This window comes from Polistes fuscatus, unplaced genomic scaffold (genome assembly GCF_010416935.1).
Source record: "Polistes fuscatus isolate 324 unplaced genomic scaffold, CU_Pfus_HIC Scaffold12, whole genome shotgun sequence".
Taxonomy (NCBI): domain Eukaryota; kingdom Metazoa; phylum Arthropoda; class Insecta; order Hymenoptera; family Vespidae; genus Polistes; species Polistes fuscatus.
This window is the reverse complement of record NW_025113020.1, coordinates 49217-71381: the sequence shown is the minus strand read 5'-3', so window position 1 is coordinate 71381 and position 22165 is coordinate 49217. Positions and strand designations below refer to the sequence as shown.

Below are 22165 nucleotides of genomic sequence, written 5' to 3'. Positions count from 1 at the left end.
AGAAGCCATTTTCGGCAGCCTCGCTATTATAGGCGATGACACAGTAGCAAGTGCTGACCCAATAATAGCTCCAGAATTGCCATCAGATTTATCAGCACGCTTTTTTAGTTTATTTAATACGACTCTAGCACCCATGGATGATGCATCGGCGGCATAATTGTGTTCAGAAGCATCATCGAGTACATTGCCTAAAATCGCATAAAAATATAAATATAGCTAATGTTAATAAAAAATAATAAATGTGAATATATTATATTTTACCATTAAGATTTTCAGTATCAGTATGTACTATTGCAGGACAAAGTAGCGTTGAGTGATATGAAACACACCTCCATGTATATTGTCTTTGTTTATAGTTTTCTTGTTATATAAATAACCTTTATTTCCATGCACAACAATTGGAGGGCATATATGAGTATAGGGAGGGAGGATAAGTTACTAAGGATTTTAAGTGAAGATTTTAATGTTATTTTCAACTCAGAAAATTCTGATTTACTCAACTTTTTACGTGAAGATTTAAATCTTTCAATAAATAATGACTAAGCAGTTTCTATAATACAACATAATAGGTGGCACTACAACTAATGCTGTATTTATACGACATTTAGGTAATGTTTCTACTAGACAATTTGTATCATATTTTAGCTACATTAAGCCTCTTGTAACTCACATGCCTATTGTATCACAACCGAATTTCAAAGATTCAGCATCCATGCTTTCAATTTTCTGTGGCAAAGCAGCTTCCAAAGTAAGCGGACCGAGGTTCTGTAAAAGCTTACGAGAGACCTCAATAAAGAATTTTTGAAAAAATCATGCGACCAATAATTAGATGCAAATAATTAGATACACTACGATAAGTTTATGCAACAACTATTGTTTTACGTTTATGTGATCTTTTTGTCATTATTTTATATGAATGTATTTGTAACGAAATATTTCATTATTTGACATACGACGAAAGAATGTTTAATAATAAAAAAAAATTAATAATAAATTCAGAAAACGAGAAACGCTTAACTAGAAATAACTTGCACGTAAAACATTGACCACGTTGTAGAAGAGGTTACACGTACAACGTATTATTATTATTATATACAGATTGCGGTATAAACACGAGCACCGAACCTTTGACCTCACAATTGCTCGGACTAAATATACTTACTCCAATCGTAATGGTGAAGCACCTTTCTAATTGCTTTTTTGATTTTTTATTCGGTCGTACAACGAACTTTTGATAAAATAAATAAAAGTACAAAAAGAACAAACGAAGAGGAAGATACAATAAAGAATAATCAAAGAATTAAAATGTGAAAGCGAAAATAAATTAAACGAATACTTCACCTTTTGATTTGTAGAATTCGTAACAAAAATTAAGCTGCTTGATTTCTTCTACGGAAGCTTCATATTCCGCTTTCGCCTTTGGTTAATTTCTCCAAAAATATGTATTTTAATTTGCATGGAAGTTTTCAATCTTACAGATTTATTATATTTTTAATTTATTTTAATAAAATAAATCCGTTGATATTTGAACCGTTAACGCTAAATGTGAATTTAAAAATTTTCATTATCCTTACGTTTTTATTATTACTACAAACGGCTCTATATAAGTGTAAATAGTTCATGTGTTAAGTACAAGCGACAAAAGTGCTAATAAATGGAATCATTTTATTCGCGGAACAATTAATATGCGGATATAAAAGTACGTATGTTTGTATACGTGCGTATGGCTTCCACTCTAGAGACGAAGCCTTTATGTACAAACGCGAACGACTTAGCGGACTATGTGAAATTTGTATAGGGTATTTGCTCGGTGCTAGTAATTGGAATTGCCACGAGGAAACTTTGATTCTCGAATATTATTATCAAAAAGCATTGCGATTTTCATATTTACAATATAAATTTTATAATACAATTACATATCACCGGTAAACACACACAACACACACAAATATGTAAATATAAAAGTATATTCTTCAATCTGTTGATTCATTTAATTGTAAGTATTAATGTTATGCGTGCATGATTTATTAAATCTTTAATCTAACTACAATTTATTTCCATTCAAACAATAACCGATCAAATGATCGATCTTTTAATAATATTTATATTTTTTTATGCATGCATTTAGTTTTCTAGGCCGATATCTTCATATTGAATGATTTGGCTATGCAGTTAAATCGGTGTAGTAGACGTTGTAGATCATCCTCATTTTCGGCCACTAATACAGCGTCATCAGCATAGCATAGGATAGTTATTTCTTCGTTGCCCATTTTATATCCTTTTAGCAGTCTTACATTTCTTACTATTTCGTCCATAATGATGTTAAAAAGCAGGGGACTTAGGGAATCCCCTTGTCGGATACCACGACCTGCATCAATCGGTTCAGTCAAGGCACCATTTATCTTTGCTTGGATCTTATTGTTTCTATAGATGTTCTCTATGGTCTTGATAAGATTATTCGGAATTTGCCGGTTATAAAAGAGGTGTATAACATCCTTTAACTGCACATGGTCGAATGCCTTTTCCAGATCAATGAAACACACATTTGCTGGTCTGTTGTATTCAATTGATTTTTCTGTTATCTGTCTTATGATGAAAACCGCGTCTGTGCACGATCTGCCTGATCTGAATCCCTGTTGTTCGTCTTCTAGATTCGTTAAGCTGTTAATTTTATTCGTTATAACCTTTGTTGTTAGTTTCAATGAAGTGTTTAAAAGATTTATTCCCCTGTAATTTGTAGGTAGTAACTCCGCCTGCATGATCACTGGGAGGATCGAGATCAGCGATCATGTTGCCGGTCCTAAGCCCGGGAAAAGGAGGAAGGTTGTTGGATCAGGCTAGCTCCCTACCCAACGTAAAAAAAAAAATTTGCTCATAGAAACGATATACAAATAAAAGTTAAATATAGAAAAACCATAACATGCAATGAAGAATTTTAATCTCAAATTGAAAAATCGATCATTAAACCGGTTCTGATATACGTTCAATGATAAAAATCGATGTTGGTTAGGTTTCGAACTTGCTAATGAATTTTTTAAGAACTACTAAGCTCTATTGAAATATTTTGTTTTTAAGCGACCGGACGAGATTTGTTGATATAAATTAAAAGGGGTATAAAAAATTTAAAGACATTTCGAGAGATATGATAATGATGAAAAAATACATATATCAGAAACCAATAAGATATGCTCTTAATCACGGCAAATGATATTTACTCATGATTAAAACGAGCAAGGTGAGTTATAATGTAATGTAAAACTTATAAAGTATCAGATGTAATCGAGCCATAATAAATTATGTTCTATTAACTCCGCTTCTCTTTCCCGATGATGATGCCGCGTGATGAGTGCTGTATGCTGTGAAAATGTCCTTATTAACTCTACTGTTTTTTTAGAACAGTCTTTATCCAGCGACTGAGTGTCTGAGACGTAACCGCCCTGTGCGGCTTTTTCCAAGATATGAACAGCTTATTTTCTCGACTTCTCAACTCATCAGTTTTGATCAAGTATTGCTTAATAGCACTAACTACACAGACGGAAGGGTCATCCCTGAAGATCGGCAAAATCAAGGACGGTTGTTTTTTATTATGCTTTGATGACTTTAACTGTGCCGGAATCACTAACTTCATGTACTGATTCGATCCTCCTTCTCCCCACTCGATCCACGCACTCGAAAAACCAGCTGAGAAGGGACTCTCGAGTTTTTTTGACTTAACGCCAACGTTTGCCTTACTAACCGGCTTCAGTTCGTTTGAAGAACGTTCAATTAGCTTGCTGTTTTCAGCGATTCTCCCAAATGCTTCCCAAAAAACCATTCATCCATGCCTGTGGAGTTTAATGTTCTTTTAGTGCCGGATTGATTTTCGCTGTGATTATTAACGCCTTGTTAGCGATTCATCACGTTGTAAGTCCACTAAAATCGACGCCATATCACTAAGCACGAACCATCTTAGGAGTATCAGGAAGTTTCTCTCTTAGGAGATCAGAAACTAATGGCCCCAGAGCAGACAAACATGCGCAAACTTTTGCTGCTTTTTCCACGAGCCTCTTATTTTTATATAGAATCGGTTCCAAAAGAGATGCCTTGACCTCAGCATTCATTTTTGAGGCTCCAATATCAAACAATTCTCTGGGGTTGGATACTTACTCAAAGGTCTTTATCGCTCCTCTGTTGGAAAACCCTCTTTTAGAATTTCTTTCCAGCGTAAGCATAAAATATTATGGATTGCTGGAGCTATTCTCTTCTCCGCATCCAACCGCTTACCCAATGCTTCTAGCATTTTTTCATCCAGCATCGTTTCCTGCGATACTATAGGAGCTGCTTCTAGTTGTGTACTGACACATGCCTGAACACTTGTAGTTGCTGCCGAATCAATATTATCTTCCACAGCAGATTGCAGTTCACCTGAACTGTCTTTTAGTTGATTTGTTTTTGGATCAATATCATTCAGCTCTTTCAGAATTCGCTCAAATGGAATTAAGGGTAATTCTTCTCTACGCTGACGATCCGGTGCATCAACATTACTTCCCGACGATGACAACGACGACGACGAGTATTTCCTGCCTATATGCGGAATAATTTATTAACAACATTATGACTCTTCTTTTTTTCAATACTTGATTGTCAACCGCTTATTTATTTATCTAAATAACTAATAATAGTCATCTCCTTGAGATATCCATCTGGTAAACTTGTTCACTCGCCAGTAAAATGATGAGAAAGAAAAACTTGTCTGAATTGTTGAATTTTGTTATTTCTCAATGTCAAACTTTATATCGATTTTCCCACTACTTGCGTTTTAAAAGTCGATGGATACTGTCACTTAAAATCTACTGAACCGATCGATTTGAATTTTTGCACACTTTTTTTACACATATTTAGCGAGGTAACGCTGTTGAGTTTTTTTTGTTTTTTTATTTGAAGTATTTTTATAGGGGCTCAAATGCTGGTTTTTTGGTCGAAAATCGGGTTTTTGACTTTAGAATGCCACCAAAAATCCAAAAATGAAACACAAATTTTTTTCTCGACACGACTACCTAGATAAACTTATAAACTAACAGAATAGCTTGGGTTTTTTGTTTTCAATCATCCAGTTTTGAGCTCTGATGTCCACCGCAAAACGCGTTTTTTCCACGGTGCCTGACAAAAGTTGCTGCCACTCAAAACTTTATACGTTTTCCCGAAAATTTCACAGAGTATTCTTCAAATATGACTTGACTATACCCTATTGTAATAACATCATTTATATTAACCGTTTCATTAATAAAAATTCATAAATATATGCCATTTTTCGAACGAATTTACAGCCCCCCCCGTCATTAAATAATAGGAGTAAACGATCATAAGAGACGAAAAACTAGACGTTAAAACAAAAATTCTGAATCGTCTTCCCCCCCTCAAAAAAAAGAGCTGAAGCTATAATCGTAGTTACATCGACTCAGATAACAAAAAGCAGTTATGAATATGTATTACAGAAATGATCCCATGAAGAAGAATCTAAAATTTTATTCTGCTCGAGTAATATATAGAGAAAAATTTTTACTTATGAGAAACGACAATTGTATTCGTTCTTTATGACTAGACAAAAAGTAACTGATTTTTCACATATACAGTAAAAGTGAACAATAAACCAAAAAGCTATAAAGCGAAGAAATTCATGCTGTAAATTTCAAATCGTTTTGCAAACGCACAATAAATACAGTTTTTTAAAAACCATTTAGTTTTCTAAAAACAGGAAGTTATTCTTACTCTTTGACAATCTAATAAGTGTCCTGGATATTTCTAATGCAACATTTTTCTTACAAGCTAATTTAATTTTTATTAAAATTTCGTATGACTGTAATATTAACAACCGGAAATATTTCTCCCAGTAATGCTATTTCGTAAGATTAATGATTCGTATAACGCTTTCAATAGAATTTTAATTAAAATGTTAAATAAAAAAATTTTACTTGTTATTGAAGTCTTTCTTATGTTATCCATTGATAGTTTTCCGTAATATTTAAATACTTTGATCCTGCATTAAGAGTTGTAAACGTCTTATGCAGGTTCGTGCACGTTGGCGCCTGCACTAGTGTGAGTGCGTGCGGATGTTTACTTAGGATATCGGTACTCTTAAGATTAAGCGTAGGGAACCGAGGCTGTTGCGTCACCCATGGAGGGGGGCCGATGCTCCGTTGTTCGACGGAAAGGTACAAAAGGGCAGTCGGAATACGGAGTGAGGAGTAGGAAGTAGCAGTTAGTTAATCTTATGTTCTTATGTTCTTATGAGTTAGTTAATCTTATGTTCTTATGTGTTTGGGAGTTTACAGAGTGTTCAAAAAGTATTTCCAAAAAACTATATTATATTTGAAGTATATTGCTATTTACGTCTGCTCAACGGATTTATTATATTCTGACAAGATTTTCATATCCAGCTAGTATTAAATGTTTGTCAATTTAATAGAATTAAGTATTTCGAATACTTTAGCCTCTAGATCATACGGAAATATCTTTCTTTTATGAAAACAATTAGAAATCAAAGGTCATCTAACGCCGTGAGAAAGAATTTTTTAAAATGGTAGTTAACGACAATGTCTCATACGTAAGCACATTAAATATGCTGATTAAATCGCATAAATATATACTTAAACGTGCGGTTAAATCAAGAACATTTGTAATAAGAATGTCTCCATCTACAAATAGTACTTGAGTTGAAATAGTTTTATCTTGTTTTTTTTTTTTAGTTTTTTCATTAACTAGTTATTATTTTCCCTCTTTAGAAATCCAATAAGTGTCCTGGATATTTCTAATGCCCCATATTTCTTACAAGCTAATTTAATTTTTATTAAAATTTCGTATGAGTGTAATATTAACAACCGGAAATATTTTTCCCAGTAATGCTATTTCGTGAGATTAATGATTCGTATAACGCTTTCAATAGAATTTTAATTAAAATGTTAAATAAAAAATTGTACTTGTTATTGAAGTCTTTCTTATGTTATCCATTGATAGTTTTCCGTAATATTTAAATACTTTGATCCTGCATAAGAGTGTTCAAAAAGTATTTCCAAAAAACTATATTATATTTGAAGTATATTGCTATTTACGTCTGCTCAACGGATTTATTATATTCTGACAAGATTTTCATATCCAGCTAGTATTAAATGTTTGTCAATTTAATAGAATTAAGTATTTCGAATAGTTTAGCCTCTAGATCATACGGAAATATCTTTCTTTTATGAAAACAATTAGAAATCAAAGGTCATCTAACGCCGTGAGAAAGAATTTTTTAAAATGGTAGTTAACGACAATGTCTCATACGTAAGCACATTAAATATGCTGATTAAATCGCATAAATATATACTTAAACGTGCGGTTAAATCAAGAACATTTGTAATAAGAATGTCTCCATCTACAAATAGTACTTGAGTTGAAATAGTTTTATCTTGTTTTTTTTTTTTAGTTTTTTCATTAACTAGTTATTATTTTCCCTCTTGAGAAATCCAATAAGTGTCCTGGATATTTCTAATGCAACATTTTTCTTACAAGCTAATTTAATTTTTATTAAAATTTCGTATGAGTGTAATATTAACAGCCGGAAATATTTCTCCCAGTAATGCTATTTCGTAAGATTAATGATTCGTATAACGCTTTCAATAGAATTTTAATTAAAATGTTAAATAAAAAAATTTTACTTGTTATTGAAGTCTTTCTTATGTTATTCATTGATAGTTTACCGTAATATTTAAATACTTTGATCCTGCATTAAGAGTGTTCAAAAAGTATTTCCAAAAAACTATATTATATTTGAAGTATATTGCTATTTACGTCTGCTCAACGGATTTATTATATTCTGACAAGATTTTCATATCCAGCTAGTATTAAATGTTTGTCAATTTAATAGAATTAAGTATTTCGAATAGTTTAGCCTCTAGATCATACGGAAATATCTTTCTTTTATGAAAACAATTAGAAATCAAAGGTCATCTAACGCCGTGAGAAAGAATTTTTTAAAATGGCAGTTAATGACAATGTCTCATACGTAAGCACATTAAATATGCTGATTAAATCGCATAAATATATACTTAAACGTGCGGTTAAATCAAGAACATTTGTAATAAGAATGTCTCCATCTACAAATAGTACTTGAGTTGAAATAGTTTTATCTTGTTTTTTTTTTTTAGTTTTTTCATTAACTAGTTATTATTTTCCCTCTTGAGAAATCCAATAAGTGTCCTGGATATTTCTAATGCAACATTTTTCTTACAAGCTAATTTAATTTTTATTAAAATTTCGTATGAGTGTAATATTAACAACCGGAAATATTTCTCCCAGTAATGCTATTTCGTAAGATTAATGATTCGTATAACGCTTTCAATAGAATTTTAATTAAAATGTTAAATAAAAAAATTTTACTTGTTATTGAAGTCTTTCTTATGTTATTCATTGATAGTTTACCGTAATATTTAAATACTTTGATCCTGCATTAAGAGTGTTCAAAAAGTATTTCCAAAAAACTATATTATATTTGAAGTATATTGCTATTTACGTCTGCTCAACGGATTTATTATATTCTGACAAGATTTTCATATCCAGCTAGTATTAAATGTTTGTCAATTTAATAGAATTAAGTATTTCGAATAGTTTAGTCTCTTGATCATACGGAAATATCTTTCTTTTATGAAAACAATTAGAAATCAAAGGTCAACGGTAGTCCAGGGAAAGATTTCTTTTATACAATCATGCATTGACAACGCAGCAAAATCCAAAGTAAACACATTTAAATTGCAAAACTATTAGGCATAATTAACAATTTAAATTAGACTTATTCGATTGGCTATATAAACAGCGATTTTAATGAATAGCTTTATTTGTCATACGAATTTGTAGCTGATAGTTTGTCGCGTGTTGCTACATTTAGCAAATATGGAAGTAGAAGGCTTAGATGAAAATGCAGTGGTTATTTCCGGAATATCGGGAAAATTTCCAAAGAGTGATAATATCAATGATTTAACGGCAAATCTATTAAATGGAGAAGATTGCGTATCTGAGGATAATACAAGTTGGAATTTAAGTAAGAATATGTTTAATTTGTTTATATATAAAAATTAAGTGGAATAATGTGCGTTATTTTTGTTTCATTAAATTATTATTTTTTAGGTCATTCGTCTAAAGTATCATCGCGTTTAGGACGCATTTCTAATTTAACGAAATTCGATAACTTTTTTTTTGGAATTAGTGCAATTCAGGCAAAATTTCTATCGCCAGATATAAGAATGGCATTGGAAGTTTCGTTTGAAGCGATCATTGATGCCGGAATAAATCCTGTAGAGTTACGGAACAAGAAAACCAATGTTTACGGAGTATTGAGTTTATATGAGTCAGATAGTTATATAATGAAAGATAAAACTCAAGTAAGTAAATAGAATGATCTAATGGATTTCATTTAAGGGGTTATACGCAGTTAAAATTTTTAAAAAATCGATTTTTTTTTTCATTTTCGGAATGTACATATATTTAAATATATTCTCTGAAAATTTCAAATCGATCCGACAAATATTCTTTACTTCATGTAAGCTGCAAACAAAAATTTTCAACTATGTGTAAACGTCTCTTTGAAACTTTAAACGCGTTTTTCTCAAAACGGTATTTTCAAAGTCGGTGATCTCGATTTTTAAAGAACGGCTTAACCGATCGGTTTCGAATTTTTACACAATCTTCTTAGATATATTCCTCAGGTATTAAGAATAAGGAATAATTTTTTAAAAATTTATTACTATTTTTTTGTAACAATTTAGAGCGAAAATTTTAGTCAAAAACAACAACTTTTTTTCAAATAGACGCCATTTTGTCAAAAATCAAAATTTTTATTATTCCTTGGTTTTAATACCTGCATTAATCTATCCTTTAAAAGAATCCACCATATTTTTTAATTTCAATAATCCAATCCACCAAAATGAAGATCACCGCCAAACGTCTTTTTTTAGAGGACGTTCAGGAAATCATCTGAGCGGTGCAGATTAATATTTTTACATAATTGACGCGCTATTGTATTCTCAAAAGTTGGTTCTATTTGAATTACCATCCCTTTTGTTTGAGAAATAAAAACTGTTTCTAGAAAAAATTCATGAAAATACGTCTTTTTCGAGCCTCGCAACTGCGTATAACCCCTTAAAGGTAAAATCATTCTATGTGCAATTGTTTTTATTTTCATTATAGGAGAATGGATATTGTCTACTGGGGTATTGTCGTGGTTTGCTAGCAAACCGGATCTCGTTTTGTATGGGTTTAACTGGCTCAAGCTGCACTATCGATTCAACCAGCACATCAAGTTCATTAGCAATTCAAAAAGCGTACGATGCTATAAAAGCTGGAGATTGCGATTACGCGATTGTTAGTGGGGGAATCTTAAACTTACTTCCCCAAACATCTTACCAACTGTATGATTTAGGTAAAATAAGAGTATACTAGGTATAATTAATTCCAATTCTTGCATGTAAAGACAAAAAGGCAGTCTTTTTTATATTTTTTTCTTTCAATGATAATTAAAAGTCTTAGAACATCAAATTAAATATTTTCGTAATTTATAAATAATTTTTTGTTCTATGCATTCCTTTATTTAGGTTTGTTGTCAACAGACGGGGTAAATAGATCTTTTGATAAGAAAGCGTCTGGATTCTCGAGAAGCGACTCGATAGGAACCATTTTCCTTCAAAGAGCCGAAAATGCAAAGCGGGTTTATGCCGAGGTCGTTAATCTTTCTGTTAAGTACACTGAAGCAATTCCAAGAAACACGTGTCTATTTCCCACAGCCGAATCTCAGGCTCAAATAATGAAACAGACATTGAAACACTGCGGCCTAAAACCAAGCGACGTAACTTACATCGAGGCCGATGGTACAGCAATAAAATCAATGGATCTCGAAGAATTAAAGGCAATAGATGTTGTTTATGGTCAAGATCGAAGTCTTTCTAATCCTCTTTTAATAGGATCTGTTAAGTCAAACATTGGTAACGCTTATAATAATAATGCAATAAATTCGATAATCAAGGTAAATTTACTGAAAAACAAAATTAAATATAAAACAACGCAAATTTGGTTTAATATTTCACATTTGTTTATTTTTTATTTCTAGGTACTAATTGCTATGGAGACCGGAGTTATACCTCCGAATCTTCATTATTCCGAGCCTCCAGAAGAGGCCCAATGTCTTCGGGATGGACGCGTAAAAGTAATTACAGAACCAACACCTTGGACGGATTGCTACGCTGCTGTTAACACAGCTGCTTTAAACGGTTCCTTCTCTCACATTATCCTAAAACGTCATTCAAAAAAGAAGCAAAGGAGAAAACTTTCACCATTTAATATGCCACGACTTTTTGTAGCTTCTTGTCGAACTCAGGAAATGATATCGTCGATCTTTGATATTGTAAGATATTTATTTTACGACCGAATTGATTAGGCAAAATGATCGTGAATTATATTCTATTTGTGTTTAGTTAAATTCGAATAGAGGAGATGATGAATTGGCTCAATTAATTACTGATATTACTGAGAAACCATTTTCCAATTCTCTGTATTCTGGGTATACAGTAATTCCAGATTTTGAAGCAGCTGATTCAGAGCAATCGATAGAAATGGTTCAAGCTAATTTGTCAGTTCAATCTCGAGAGATCTGGTTCGTTTTTTCGGGGATGGGATCACAATGGACCGGAATGGGTACTACAAATATTATATTTAAATAATTAAAAAAATGTTACATCTCTCTCTCTCTCTCTCTCTCTCGTATATATTAAATGTAAAATTCTCTTTTAGGTGAATCACTAATGAAAATACCAATCTTTGCCGAAGCAATAAAAAAATGTGATGTAGTTTTAAGACCTCGAGGTTACGATATTGTGCATATTATATGCGATAAAAATCCAACAATATACGATAATATTATAAATTGCTTTCTGGGAATAGCAGCAATACAAGTAATAATATATCTAATGTTTCCCCTTCAGCGCAGTGTTTATTTTTTTTTTTTTTAAATGAATAATTTCGAATAATTGTTACATAGATCGGTCTGGTGGATACTCTATATGCTGTTGGCGTGAAACCGAATTACATGATCGGGCATTCTGTTGGTGAGCTGGGTTGTTCTTACGCAGATGGTTGCTTTACTGCTGAGGAAATGATTTTAAGCGCTCTTTCTCGTGGTTTGGCTTCAGTAGAAAGTGATTTGATACACGGAACGATGGCCGCAGTAGGTCTCGGTTACAAACAGTTGCGACATTTCTGTCCTGAAGACATTGATATTGCTTGTCATAATGGACCCGACAGTTCTACCATAAGTGGACCTACCGAGTCCATAAAAGCTTTTGTAAAAGAATTACAGGTAATGCTTAGGAGATATTTTTTCATAGACATTTAAAATATTAAAATTTTGAAACTGTAATTATATTTTCTTTAGAGTAAAGGAATATTTGCTAAAACCGTGCCGACTGGTAATATTGCTTTTCATAGTCGGTACATTTCTCCAGCTGGTCCAAAGTTGTTAGAATATTTAAAAAAAGTCATCTCTCAACCAAAAAATCGCAGTAAACGTTGGCTATGCACGTCTATTCCGAAAAATGAGTGGCATTTAATGAAAGCTCACCTTTCTTCACCAGAATATCATACGAATAATCTGCTTTCTCCTGTCTTATTCGAAGAAATATTAACAATGTTACCAAAAAACGCTATAACGATTGAAGTTTCTCCCCATGGACTTTTACAGGTTTATTTGTTGGAATATATTTTAATACAATTTTTTTAAATTAAATAACCTAATACTTTTCATTTATTAGGCAATTCTAAGAAAATCATTGGACAGTGGTTGCATTAATTTATCATTAACGAAACGAGGCCATAAGGACAATGCAACTTTTATTTTATCCACATTAGGAAAGCTTTATAATCTTGGATTTCCAATTACGCCAGGAAAGCTCTATCAGAGAGTTCCTTATCCTGTTTCCAGAGAAACCCCATCTATTTCTCCTCTTGTTCGATGGGAACACAGTTCTGATTGGTAAGTACAAAATAGACTTTTTTCAAATGGATGCTATAAACTATTATTGTGTATGTTTGACAGGCACGTGGCAAGTGATAAATTTTTGGAAACTCAACAAATAGAAGAACTGGTAGATTTGGAATCAGATAAATACAAGTTTTTACGAAATTTTAAAATAAACGGCAATGTTATCATTTCTTCAGCTGTTTATTTAAAGTTGGTTGTGAATATGTACTCGAATTTAATACCGAATAAGGCTAATAACTCTTTTATACTCGAGAACATTATTATTCACAATAAATTACTAGAAATACCTAGAAATGGCAAAATTCGTTTAATTATTATGATATTTAAAGGTATAAATAGCAATCCTATAAATATAATATTTTAAAACAATATTTGAAATAATGCAAATTTTCAGGTTCAGGAAAATTTGAAGTAAAAACTAAAGATGAAATTATGATAGCTTCTGGAACTATTCGCTTAGCAGAAACACAGAAGGAAGATATTCCAGAAATCATTTTACTAAAAGAAGAAACGAAAATTTTAGACGAAGAAAATATTTACTCTAATCTACTTTTACATGGTTACCAGTATGAAGAATCTTACAATATTATTAGCGGACTTTCTACATCGTGTTCCAATGGAACGCTTAAATGGAGCAGAGACTGGAGGTTATTACTAGAAGGATTAGTTCAAGTCCATATTATCAGCAATAGGAATAAAAATATGTTGGTACCGAGTAGGATACAAAAACTCGTCATCGACATGGAACAATTAACAGAAAAAATGAAAGAAAACAATGGTAAGAATTTGAAACCTAATATTAATTTACTCGTGATTATTAAGATACAATATAGACCAAAAGTTCTAAAACTCTTCAAATTCTTTACCACGTAAATAAAAACTAAAATAAATGTGTAGAATCTTAAGAGCATTTTTGGACTAAAAATAAATAAATTTTAATTTTCTTTATTTACAATCAAAGAATAGAAAATTAAAATTAATATTATTCATTAAATTATGCTTTGATAATACATTATATATGTATATTCTTTAACAAAAATAATCGGCAGCAATTTTTTAACGTATAAGTACTAACATTTACAATTAGGAAATGTTACAATTATAATATGCTCGTACATCAAACTTGTTATATTATTAAAAAACATTTTTCTGATCACTTATTTAAATATCGTGTTTATAAATGTTTCGACAAAAAATAATGTAATGTATCATAGTTTAACAAACTATATGAACTATACTGATTTTTTTTCGTAGCCTTACCGATGAAGTTTGAAAAACGGGCAAACGTAATTGCTTGCCCCGGAATTACAATGAGTGGAATCCTATTTAAAGAAATAATATTTAAAAACAGAAATTTGAAAATTGTCACGGATGAACTTCGGTTTATCCAGAATATCAATAAAACAAAGATGGATATCGACGACGTATTAAACGCAGTACTAGGATTAATTTCAAAAAATATTAGCATGAGCAGTGAAGAAAAGATATTGTTAACGAATGAGTCAAAAAAGAATACTGAGAATATTTTGGAATTTCTCGAGAATACCATAAAAAGGACGAGGAAAAACTTCAACATAAAATTAATTGCTAGAGAGTTGCTTTATAAAACAATTCATGAGAATTTTATTTTAACGATTATAAATAACGCGCATTATACCGATGTAAGAAGACTTATTAGTACTCTCGGTAAAGAATCATTTTTATTGACAATCATTGAAACAAAAGAGGAAGATGATGCGATTTCTGTATTGACAAGTGTGGGATTAAACGTCGTCCTGAAAATAAAAATTGCTCTCTGTCGTACAGCTCTTCTTTTACATAGAGAAAGAAATTTAGGAAAAACTGTTGTCGTTAATAACCACGAAAACTGTTTAGATCGGTTAAAAATCTGCCTACAAGACTCAAAATATGACAATGTTATATTTGTGGTTAACACTATTATCGATAATGATATATTTGAGATACTTCGAGATATAAAAGGAGAACCGGGGTATAAAAAACTTCAAATTTTTGATTTACAAGATGCTAAGGCACCGAAATTCTCCCTTCAAAATGAATTCTATGAATCACAAATAAAACTTAATCTTCGTGAAAATGTATTAGCCCCAAACGGGGTATGGGGCACATACAGATGGATGCCATTGCGAGTAAAGTCTACTTCTTCTATGCGTTGGCAAGCGAAAATTAATAAATCAGGCTCATTAGTATGGATGGAAAAATTACCATTGATTAAAGAAAAAAATAATAGGATGGTGAAGGTAAAATGTTCTGCATTTGACTTAGGTGCATACGAATATTGGTTAAAAAATGATGTCAGCCTAGAATCACAGATATCTATTACAGAATATTCAGGGACAGATGAGAAAGGTCGTAGAGTAATGGGACTAGTTGATAATTTTACTATAAGTAATGAAATTTCAGCCGATCCAGATTTTACTTGGATTATTCCAGACACTATGAGCTTCGAAGATGCTTCAACAATTCCCCAAGCATATTTGGCAGCTTTCTGCATTTTGCATTCGGATACTTTGAGGTTTAAAAAAATTAAAACTGTGTTAGTACATTATGGTGCTAGCGACGTAGGACAGGCTCTCATAAATTTATCCTTATCTTATAATTTTGATGTTTACACTACTTACGAAACGGATGCAGAAAAACGGGTGATCGAGTCGTTGCGACCAAGTTTACCAAAGTCTAATATTATCAAAGTTGAAGACTATACAATTAATATTATGAATATTACGAAAGGCAAAGGTTTTGATTTTGTAGTTGCAAACTATTCCATCTTAGACGATATGGAAAGTTGTTTGGACATTGTTAAAAATATAAAACATTTGGTAATGATTTACGATTTTAAAGGGCCTAATTACAATCCATTACCACTATCTAATTTAATACGGTTCATAAGTGTATATAGTTACTGTTTACAAGACCTTATTAAGTTACCACAAAAAAGAAAGAGAGAATTAGCAGAATTGATGAGAAAAGCTCTACAAACGGGTATAATAAAACCAATTATATCACGAAGAATTATGATTCAGGGAGCAACAGAAGAAAGAAAAATTAAGGCTTGTGAACGTTACGGAAAGGTAATTAATTATGTATAAACTTTATGAAATAATACGTTCGATTTGTTGACAATTTTGATACGAATGTATTTTTTTACAGGTTTTGGTCAACTTGCAAGAAGAAAAAAAATTCTCTAACTTAATTCCTCAACTTTTCTTTCATAGCGATAAATGCTACCTCGTTATCGACGGTTTTAATATCTTTGGAAAAGTACTGATCGAATGGATGATCGAACAAGGAGCTAGAAAATTTATCATTGTTTCTAATATGTCAAAACAAAGTAACGAAAATTTGGTCCTTAAATGGCGCGAATATGGAGCAACGATCATTGTTCGACAAGAGGTTGACTTAAACAATGCCACAAGATTTGACAAAATATTTAAAGAAGCTTTAACTATAGGTCAACTCGATGGTATATTCGATTTACAGAGAACGAAGATAGATTCGTCAATTTCTTCGTTAAAGTATTTTAAAGTTACTGAAATACTCGATAAATATAGCAGAAAGCACTGTCCATCACACGTAAAATTCTTCATTTTCTCCTCGCTCGACTTGGACGAAGATAGCTTAAGAGACACTAATGTGGAAAAATTATGCAAAAAAAGAAAAGAATCTTCCCTTCATGGGTTATTTATATTATTGCCTAATTTTGTGGAAAATACACTAACTGAGACTAAATTTCAAAATTTATATAACACAAAAATGTCATGGTTTTTAAAACGACTAAATGCTATATTTTGCGCAGACTCTTCAGTAATCGCTGTTCGTCAAATATTAACAGATAATTCCCCAGATGACGACGAGAAAAATATCTTCGTTGGGGAAACCGACGAAGAGGTAATTCATTTTATTTTTATGTCAATAATGACATTATCTATTTTTTGTTTCGATTAACTCTTTTACGATATTATTATTATTATAATTATTATAATTATTACTGCGTTATTATAAAATATATTACTATTATTATTATATGTAAGCTTTATATCTCATTAATTTTGACTGTTTAAAATTATTTAGCAACAAATTGATGAAGGGAATCCACAAGACGAGGAAATACGGCAGTTCGAACAATATCTCTATAACTAAGATTAAAAAATTGTGTAAAATTATACAAGAATTATGTAAGTTTCGTTAAGTATACATTTACCTACTTTTAATCAGTCTTCTCGTTGTTTCCTCTTTATATACGCAAATTTTGTAACTTATTTTAGAAAAAGATAATGATATCGTATATGAAACGAAATATGAAATGAAATGTATTGAAATATGAAAAGTTAAAAGTGTACTTTAAAGATTAAACGAGTAAAATGACATTGTTTCTCGACGTTTATTACTCTTTTCGCCTCTTTTTGACTTAAGTTATTCACTTGTTACAAAACCTACTTCTTTTTGAAGGAATGAATTGTTAGAACGAAAGACGACCTTATAGAGGAGGAGACTTTCGTTTATATATAATCGTTGATATGGCCGAAATACTTTATTAAATGATATTCGTAAAATTTCAACTACTTCTTTTATTTAGAATAAACGATCAGTAGTGTTACCGACTATATCCGAAAAATGTAACATTTTTAATAATAGGAAATAGCGATCCCTGCTCATAATTTCGCTAAAAATATCGTTTCGAAGAAGCTTATCTTTTGATCAATATGCTTTAAAATGTTTTTTGTTTCACGTCATTAGCAAAGATAAAGTAATAAAACAAAATAATTCTTTTAACTCTGTTCCTTCTGAAACGTCTAAGTGATCTTTTTTAATTTGTCGACACCGATGGTTGATTGTTTTTTCTACAATAAATTGACCTAAATATTCTGAAAAAAGCAGACGGAAGAAATCTCAAGTTCTTGACGAACGATTTAATTTGTTTCCTACTACTCCTGAATCTTGCGGCGAAAAATCATGAAATTTTTGATTAAGTTTCTTAGAAGTCCATTTGATCCCAAAAGAATTATCAATTTGTATTTCAGGATCTATTGTATCTTGAGATTCCAAGGAACTAAGTATTTGTGCTGGATTATTTTTCCTACTTTTGCGAAATGCTAAATTGTATTTTTTTCCATCATCAGAATTACTTCCTGAATCAATTATTTCTTTTCTCCATTGTTCTTCATTCAAACGTTTCGCATTCATTCTGAAGGGAGCGAAATTTAAATTGTAAATAAAATATTCGAAAAGCTTACGATAAAAGCAAATATATCTATTCGTTTTCTGTAGCTTATCTATATATTAAAAAATAGATATAATATTAATAATGCGCGCTGTTGACTGTTACAAATTATATAAAAGAACAATTAGAGCAACAAGAAATTTTAAACACAAAATAGTAACTAGAAATAATTGTAACAGTACAAACTAATAGAAATAAATAACTAGTAGTAAATAGCACCAAGAGAATGGATGTCGCCAATAGGCAACGGTAATTCCCAGATAATGTTCGCGGCCGCCGCCAATCAGCGGCAGTAGATCCCAAAGAATGTATCGCGGTCACCGCCGATTGGCGGCAGTAGGACCCGGAGAACGTTTCGTGGATACCGCTATATGGCAGCAGTAGTACCGAAAGGGTTAATATGCTCATTAAAGCCGCTAAGTTGTATTCTAAGCCAGAAAAATCATGTTACATAGACAGGAAATTTATATCACTGTGAGGCAAAGATTAAAATTTAAATAGTGCGACAGAATTTTTTTTTGTCCTTCACCTGGCGAGACCTTTGTCAGTGACTGTCGGGGCTTTAGTTTTATATTAATATTTGTTTACTATATGTTAGGCGCCAGTTAGTTTCTTAACTAATAAAATTCTATTGCCCGTTCGTGCAGTCACAGCTAACAGTCGAAGATGTAAGACAAACACAAAGCGTGTAAAGTTGGATGACCCAATGAAAGGAAATACGAGATGATGATAATAATTCAGTAAGCAAGAAGTGAGGGAGATAAAGAACTTAAGTACTTTCCTCGGTCCAGGAGACACTGAACACTGCTTCTAATTTTAACAAAACTAGTTTATTATTTATTAATAAACAAACAGCAACAACTTTATAGCCAGCGTTTTCCAATAGTGTTACACATTTAATTTGTATTTTTGATATTGTAAGCATTTATGAAGCTAATGAGAAGACTAAAAGTGATAAATACAATTATCAAAGGAAAGAATAGCAGTAGCAAAGGCTGGTAAGATAGAACGAACCAAAAAGCAGATTAATTACTGAAAAGTTATCTTCAGTAGCTTGTTACTATTATTAGTATTCTCAGCAAGTATTTTATCATAAAGCATTAGTGTTGTTTAGTTGTTAATTTGCAAGTATGTTTTGTAATAATAATTAGTTCTACAATTTGCTGTCACACGCAAACTACAAATGATATTAGGTATACCCCTTTTCTTGTTAACTTCCATGCGAGAACCTTTCAATTTAAGGGTTTCAAAGAGAACTTTGGAAAAACCAAAAGCGCTATCTAATTTCTGGATGTATTTCTGGAGGGTATCTTTACAGGGTAAAGGTAAAATTTGTCTTGATTTCAGTCTTTCGTAAACGGCCGCACATTTAATTTTTAGTAAAAGACATTAGTATACCAACTCAATAGTGCATCTTTTTTGCTTGGAATTTTTTAATTTAGCCGCTGCAAAGTATGCTCTGACGGTTTATTGTTGAATTGGCTGTAGAGCAAGTATTTCTTTCTCTATAACAGTTTTGGAGGAATCAGCACATTTTTCTCTTTCTTCTTTGATGGTCTGCTTCAGAGTTTCATTCTAAACAATCAATCGGTAATATATACTTAATGGTAGTAAATATTGTTGTAATATTGTAATTCAAACATTAAAATTATTAGAAAAAACGAAATTATTGGATTCACGATAACATTTAGTTGTATACATTAGTGATAAACGTATCTTATTACTGAGGCGAGTACACTTTTTCTTCACAGAGCATTAAATTAAAGTTTTAATCTTCTATTATGTTCATCAACATCCGTTTTTTGTTTGATTGAACTGATTTAATGATATATTTTAGGTCATCGTTTGAATCATTTAAAAATAATTAAAATCATTTCTAATTTTTTAATAATTTTTATTTTTACAGATATAGAAGGTATATGTAATTCAAGTGAATCCAATATATGAAATATATTATAAATGATATCTCAATACCATAAATTTGATTATGGATGTCAATACAGAAAAACTTACCTATAAACATTCTACTCCTATAAAAAATAGTGAAGGAAATATTACAGAAAACACAACAAATGGCTATTTATCAGAAGACACTAATTGTACGGCTAATTCGAGTGAATTATTTTCAGGTAATATTTGTTAATCTAATTCATTTATATCATTATAATATTTTAAATCATGTATATGTATATATTTATATATGAGTAATATTTTTCAGATAATGAGAATGAGAATATAAATGAAAATGATTTGATATGTTATACACCTAATGTTTCAGAAACTGAGACTTCGTTTTTGAATATCTCTGAAACGTCTTTATTAGATACCAATAAACTATTCCAGTAAGATATATAATATTTATATATTTTATTATTTAATAAATATACGCACCATATAGTATAAGTATATATATGTATGTATATATATTTGTTTTTGAAATAGGACTTCAAGTGAAGAAAAACCAGCAGTTATTCCAAGTACACCGTTAAGTTCATTACCATTTATATCAAAGATTAATGAGCAGTAGACATCTGATTTAGAAACACCTCAAATGAATAAAAGTTTTCCTATAAAATCATCAGAAAGTGTAATTAATTTGATTTCATTTAATAAGAATGTATATTTTTTAATGTGTTGGTTACATACGTGTACAATAATGTAATATTATTGATTATATTTTAGATCGAACAAACTGTTTATTTAAAAAAATGTACTCCAAATAATTCTTATTTTAAGAATATATTTGATGAATTTACTTCAAAGTCTACTATGATAAATTATGCAAGAATGAGAGGAAGAACTAAAAGGAAAATTTATAAGAATACTTTTGCTAACATGAACGTTGTTAAAATTGAATTGAATAATCAAGATAGTGAAAATGATATAGTAGCTATAGATACATGCAGTGATAAAGAAAAGAAAAATATTCTTCTGAAAATTAATAGCGCACAAGATTTTTTCTCTGATGATTGATTGCTAGCGTAAATCAAATTTGTGCTAGTGCTTCGCTGAAAAAATGATATACATAACATTGAAAGTATGAATAAAAATAGGCGCTTCGAAGAAGTATTAGTAGATAATATTACAGTATTAAAAACACATTATAAAGTAGGAAAAAATGAATGTAATGAAAAGAAAATATTTAATAATGATAGTAGAATAACATTAGATGTATCAATAAATATTATAGGATTTACTATAACAAATGGAAAACTCGTAAATGTATCAGAGTCTGCTATAACAAAAGCAAAATCTTTTCTGGAAATAGATGACATTGTATCTTTAACGAATATTCAATTAAACAATGAAAGTAATTTACTTAATAATCAAAAAATAAAAATTCTATCATCTTCTTTTGTAATAGTAGGAGGTCGATCATTGAATATTTTCAATAAAGCTTTATCCTATTGTAAGAAAATGCTATTGGTACAACTAAAAGATATTTAAATTAATTAGAACGTTACAAATGAATTAAATTAACCTATGAAAATATTAACATAAATTTAAGTAAATCTCCTGTAAAAAAATCTATAGTTTCATAAATTGGATTAACAATGATGATATTCGTGATACTAACCAATGCAATAATTTGCTTAATAAACCAATAAATAAACGAAAGAGTCTAAATGCGTGTGATAATACTATAGATAAATTTTTATTTAGTACAAAGAAAGTAAGACTGTCTAGCAAAGATATTACTGAAGAAAAAAAATCCAAAGTTATATATAATAATACAGAAAATATTAACCAAAGTAATACTTTTTCTAATGAAATAATAACTAGTACAGCTGCACTTTTAGCAGACGAAGGAGATAATGATCAAACTATTGAATTGATTTCTTAAGTAGATAATTGTGAATAGGAAGTACCGTTTAGTCATATTA

The 22165-nt window shown here is 30.8% G+C and overlaps 3 protein-coding genes across 8 annotated transcripts; all 3 read left to right on the top strand.

Moving 5' to 3' along the window:
• Positions 1-10695: 10695 nt before the first annotated feature.
• On the top strand, positions 10696-13915 carry LOC122513523 (fatty acid synthase-like). The gene is made up of 9 exons (XM_043629931.1): positions 10696-11032; positions 11117-11410; positions 11481-11700; positions 11797-11957; positions 12044-12361; positions 12437-12742; positions 12813-13033; positions 13097-13371; positions 13437-13915. The coding sequence occupies exons 1-9, from the start codon at positions 10814-10816 to the stop codon at positions 13913-13915; spliced, it is 2493 nt and encodes an 830-aa protein (XP_043485866.1). The 5' UTR covers positions 10696-10813.
• Positions 13916-14385: 470 nt separating this feature from the next.
• On the top strand, positions 14386-17200 carry LOC122513522 (fatty acid synthase-like). Its single transcript, XM_043629928.1, has 3 exons — positions 14386-16131; positions 16211-16948; positions 17132-17200. Exons 1-3 carry the CDS (start codon positions 14452-14454, stop codon positions 17198-17200), a joined length of 2487 nt encoding a protein of 828 aa, XP_043485863.1. The 5' UTR covers positions 14386-14451.
• Positions 17201-19211: 2011 nt separating this feature from the next.
• On the top strand, positions 19212-21908 carry LOC122526715. 6 transcript variants are annotated; one of them, XR_006306142.1, is made up of 7 exons: positions 19215-19279; positions 19524-19606; positions 19724-19871; positions 20188-20410; positions 20500-20623; positions 20724-20868; positions 20964-21908. XR_006306142.1 is itself a non-coding variant. In XM_043650270.1 (5 exons), the coding sequence occupies exons 3-5, from the start codon at positions 20269-20271 to the stop codon at positions 20806-20808; spliced, it is 351 nt and encodes a 116-aa protein (XP_043506205.1). In that variant the 5' UTR covers positions 19220-19606; positions 19724-19871; positions 20188-20268; the 3' UTR covers positions 20809-20859. The 6 variants fall into 6 exon arrangements, 1 of the variants encoding a protein (XP_043506205.1); XR_006306140.1 differs by having other exon boundaries at positions 19212-19600; XR_006306143.1 differs by having other exon boundaries at positions 19213-19606; positions 19796-19871.
• Positions 21909-22165: the final 257 nt, after the last annotated feature.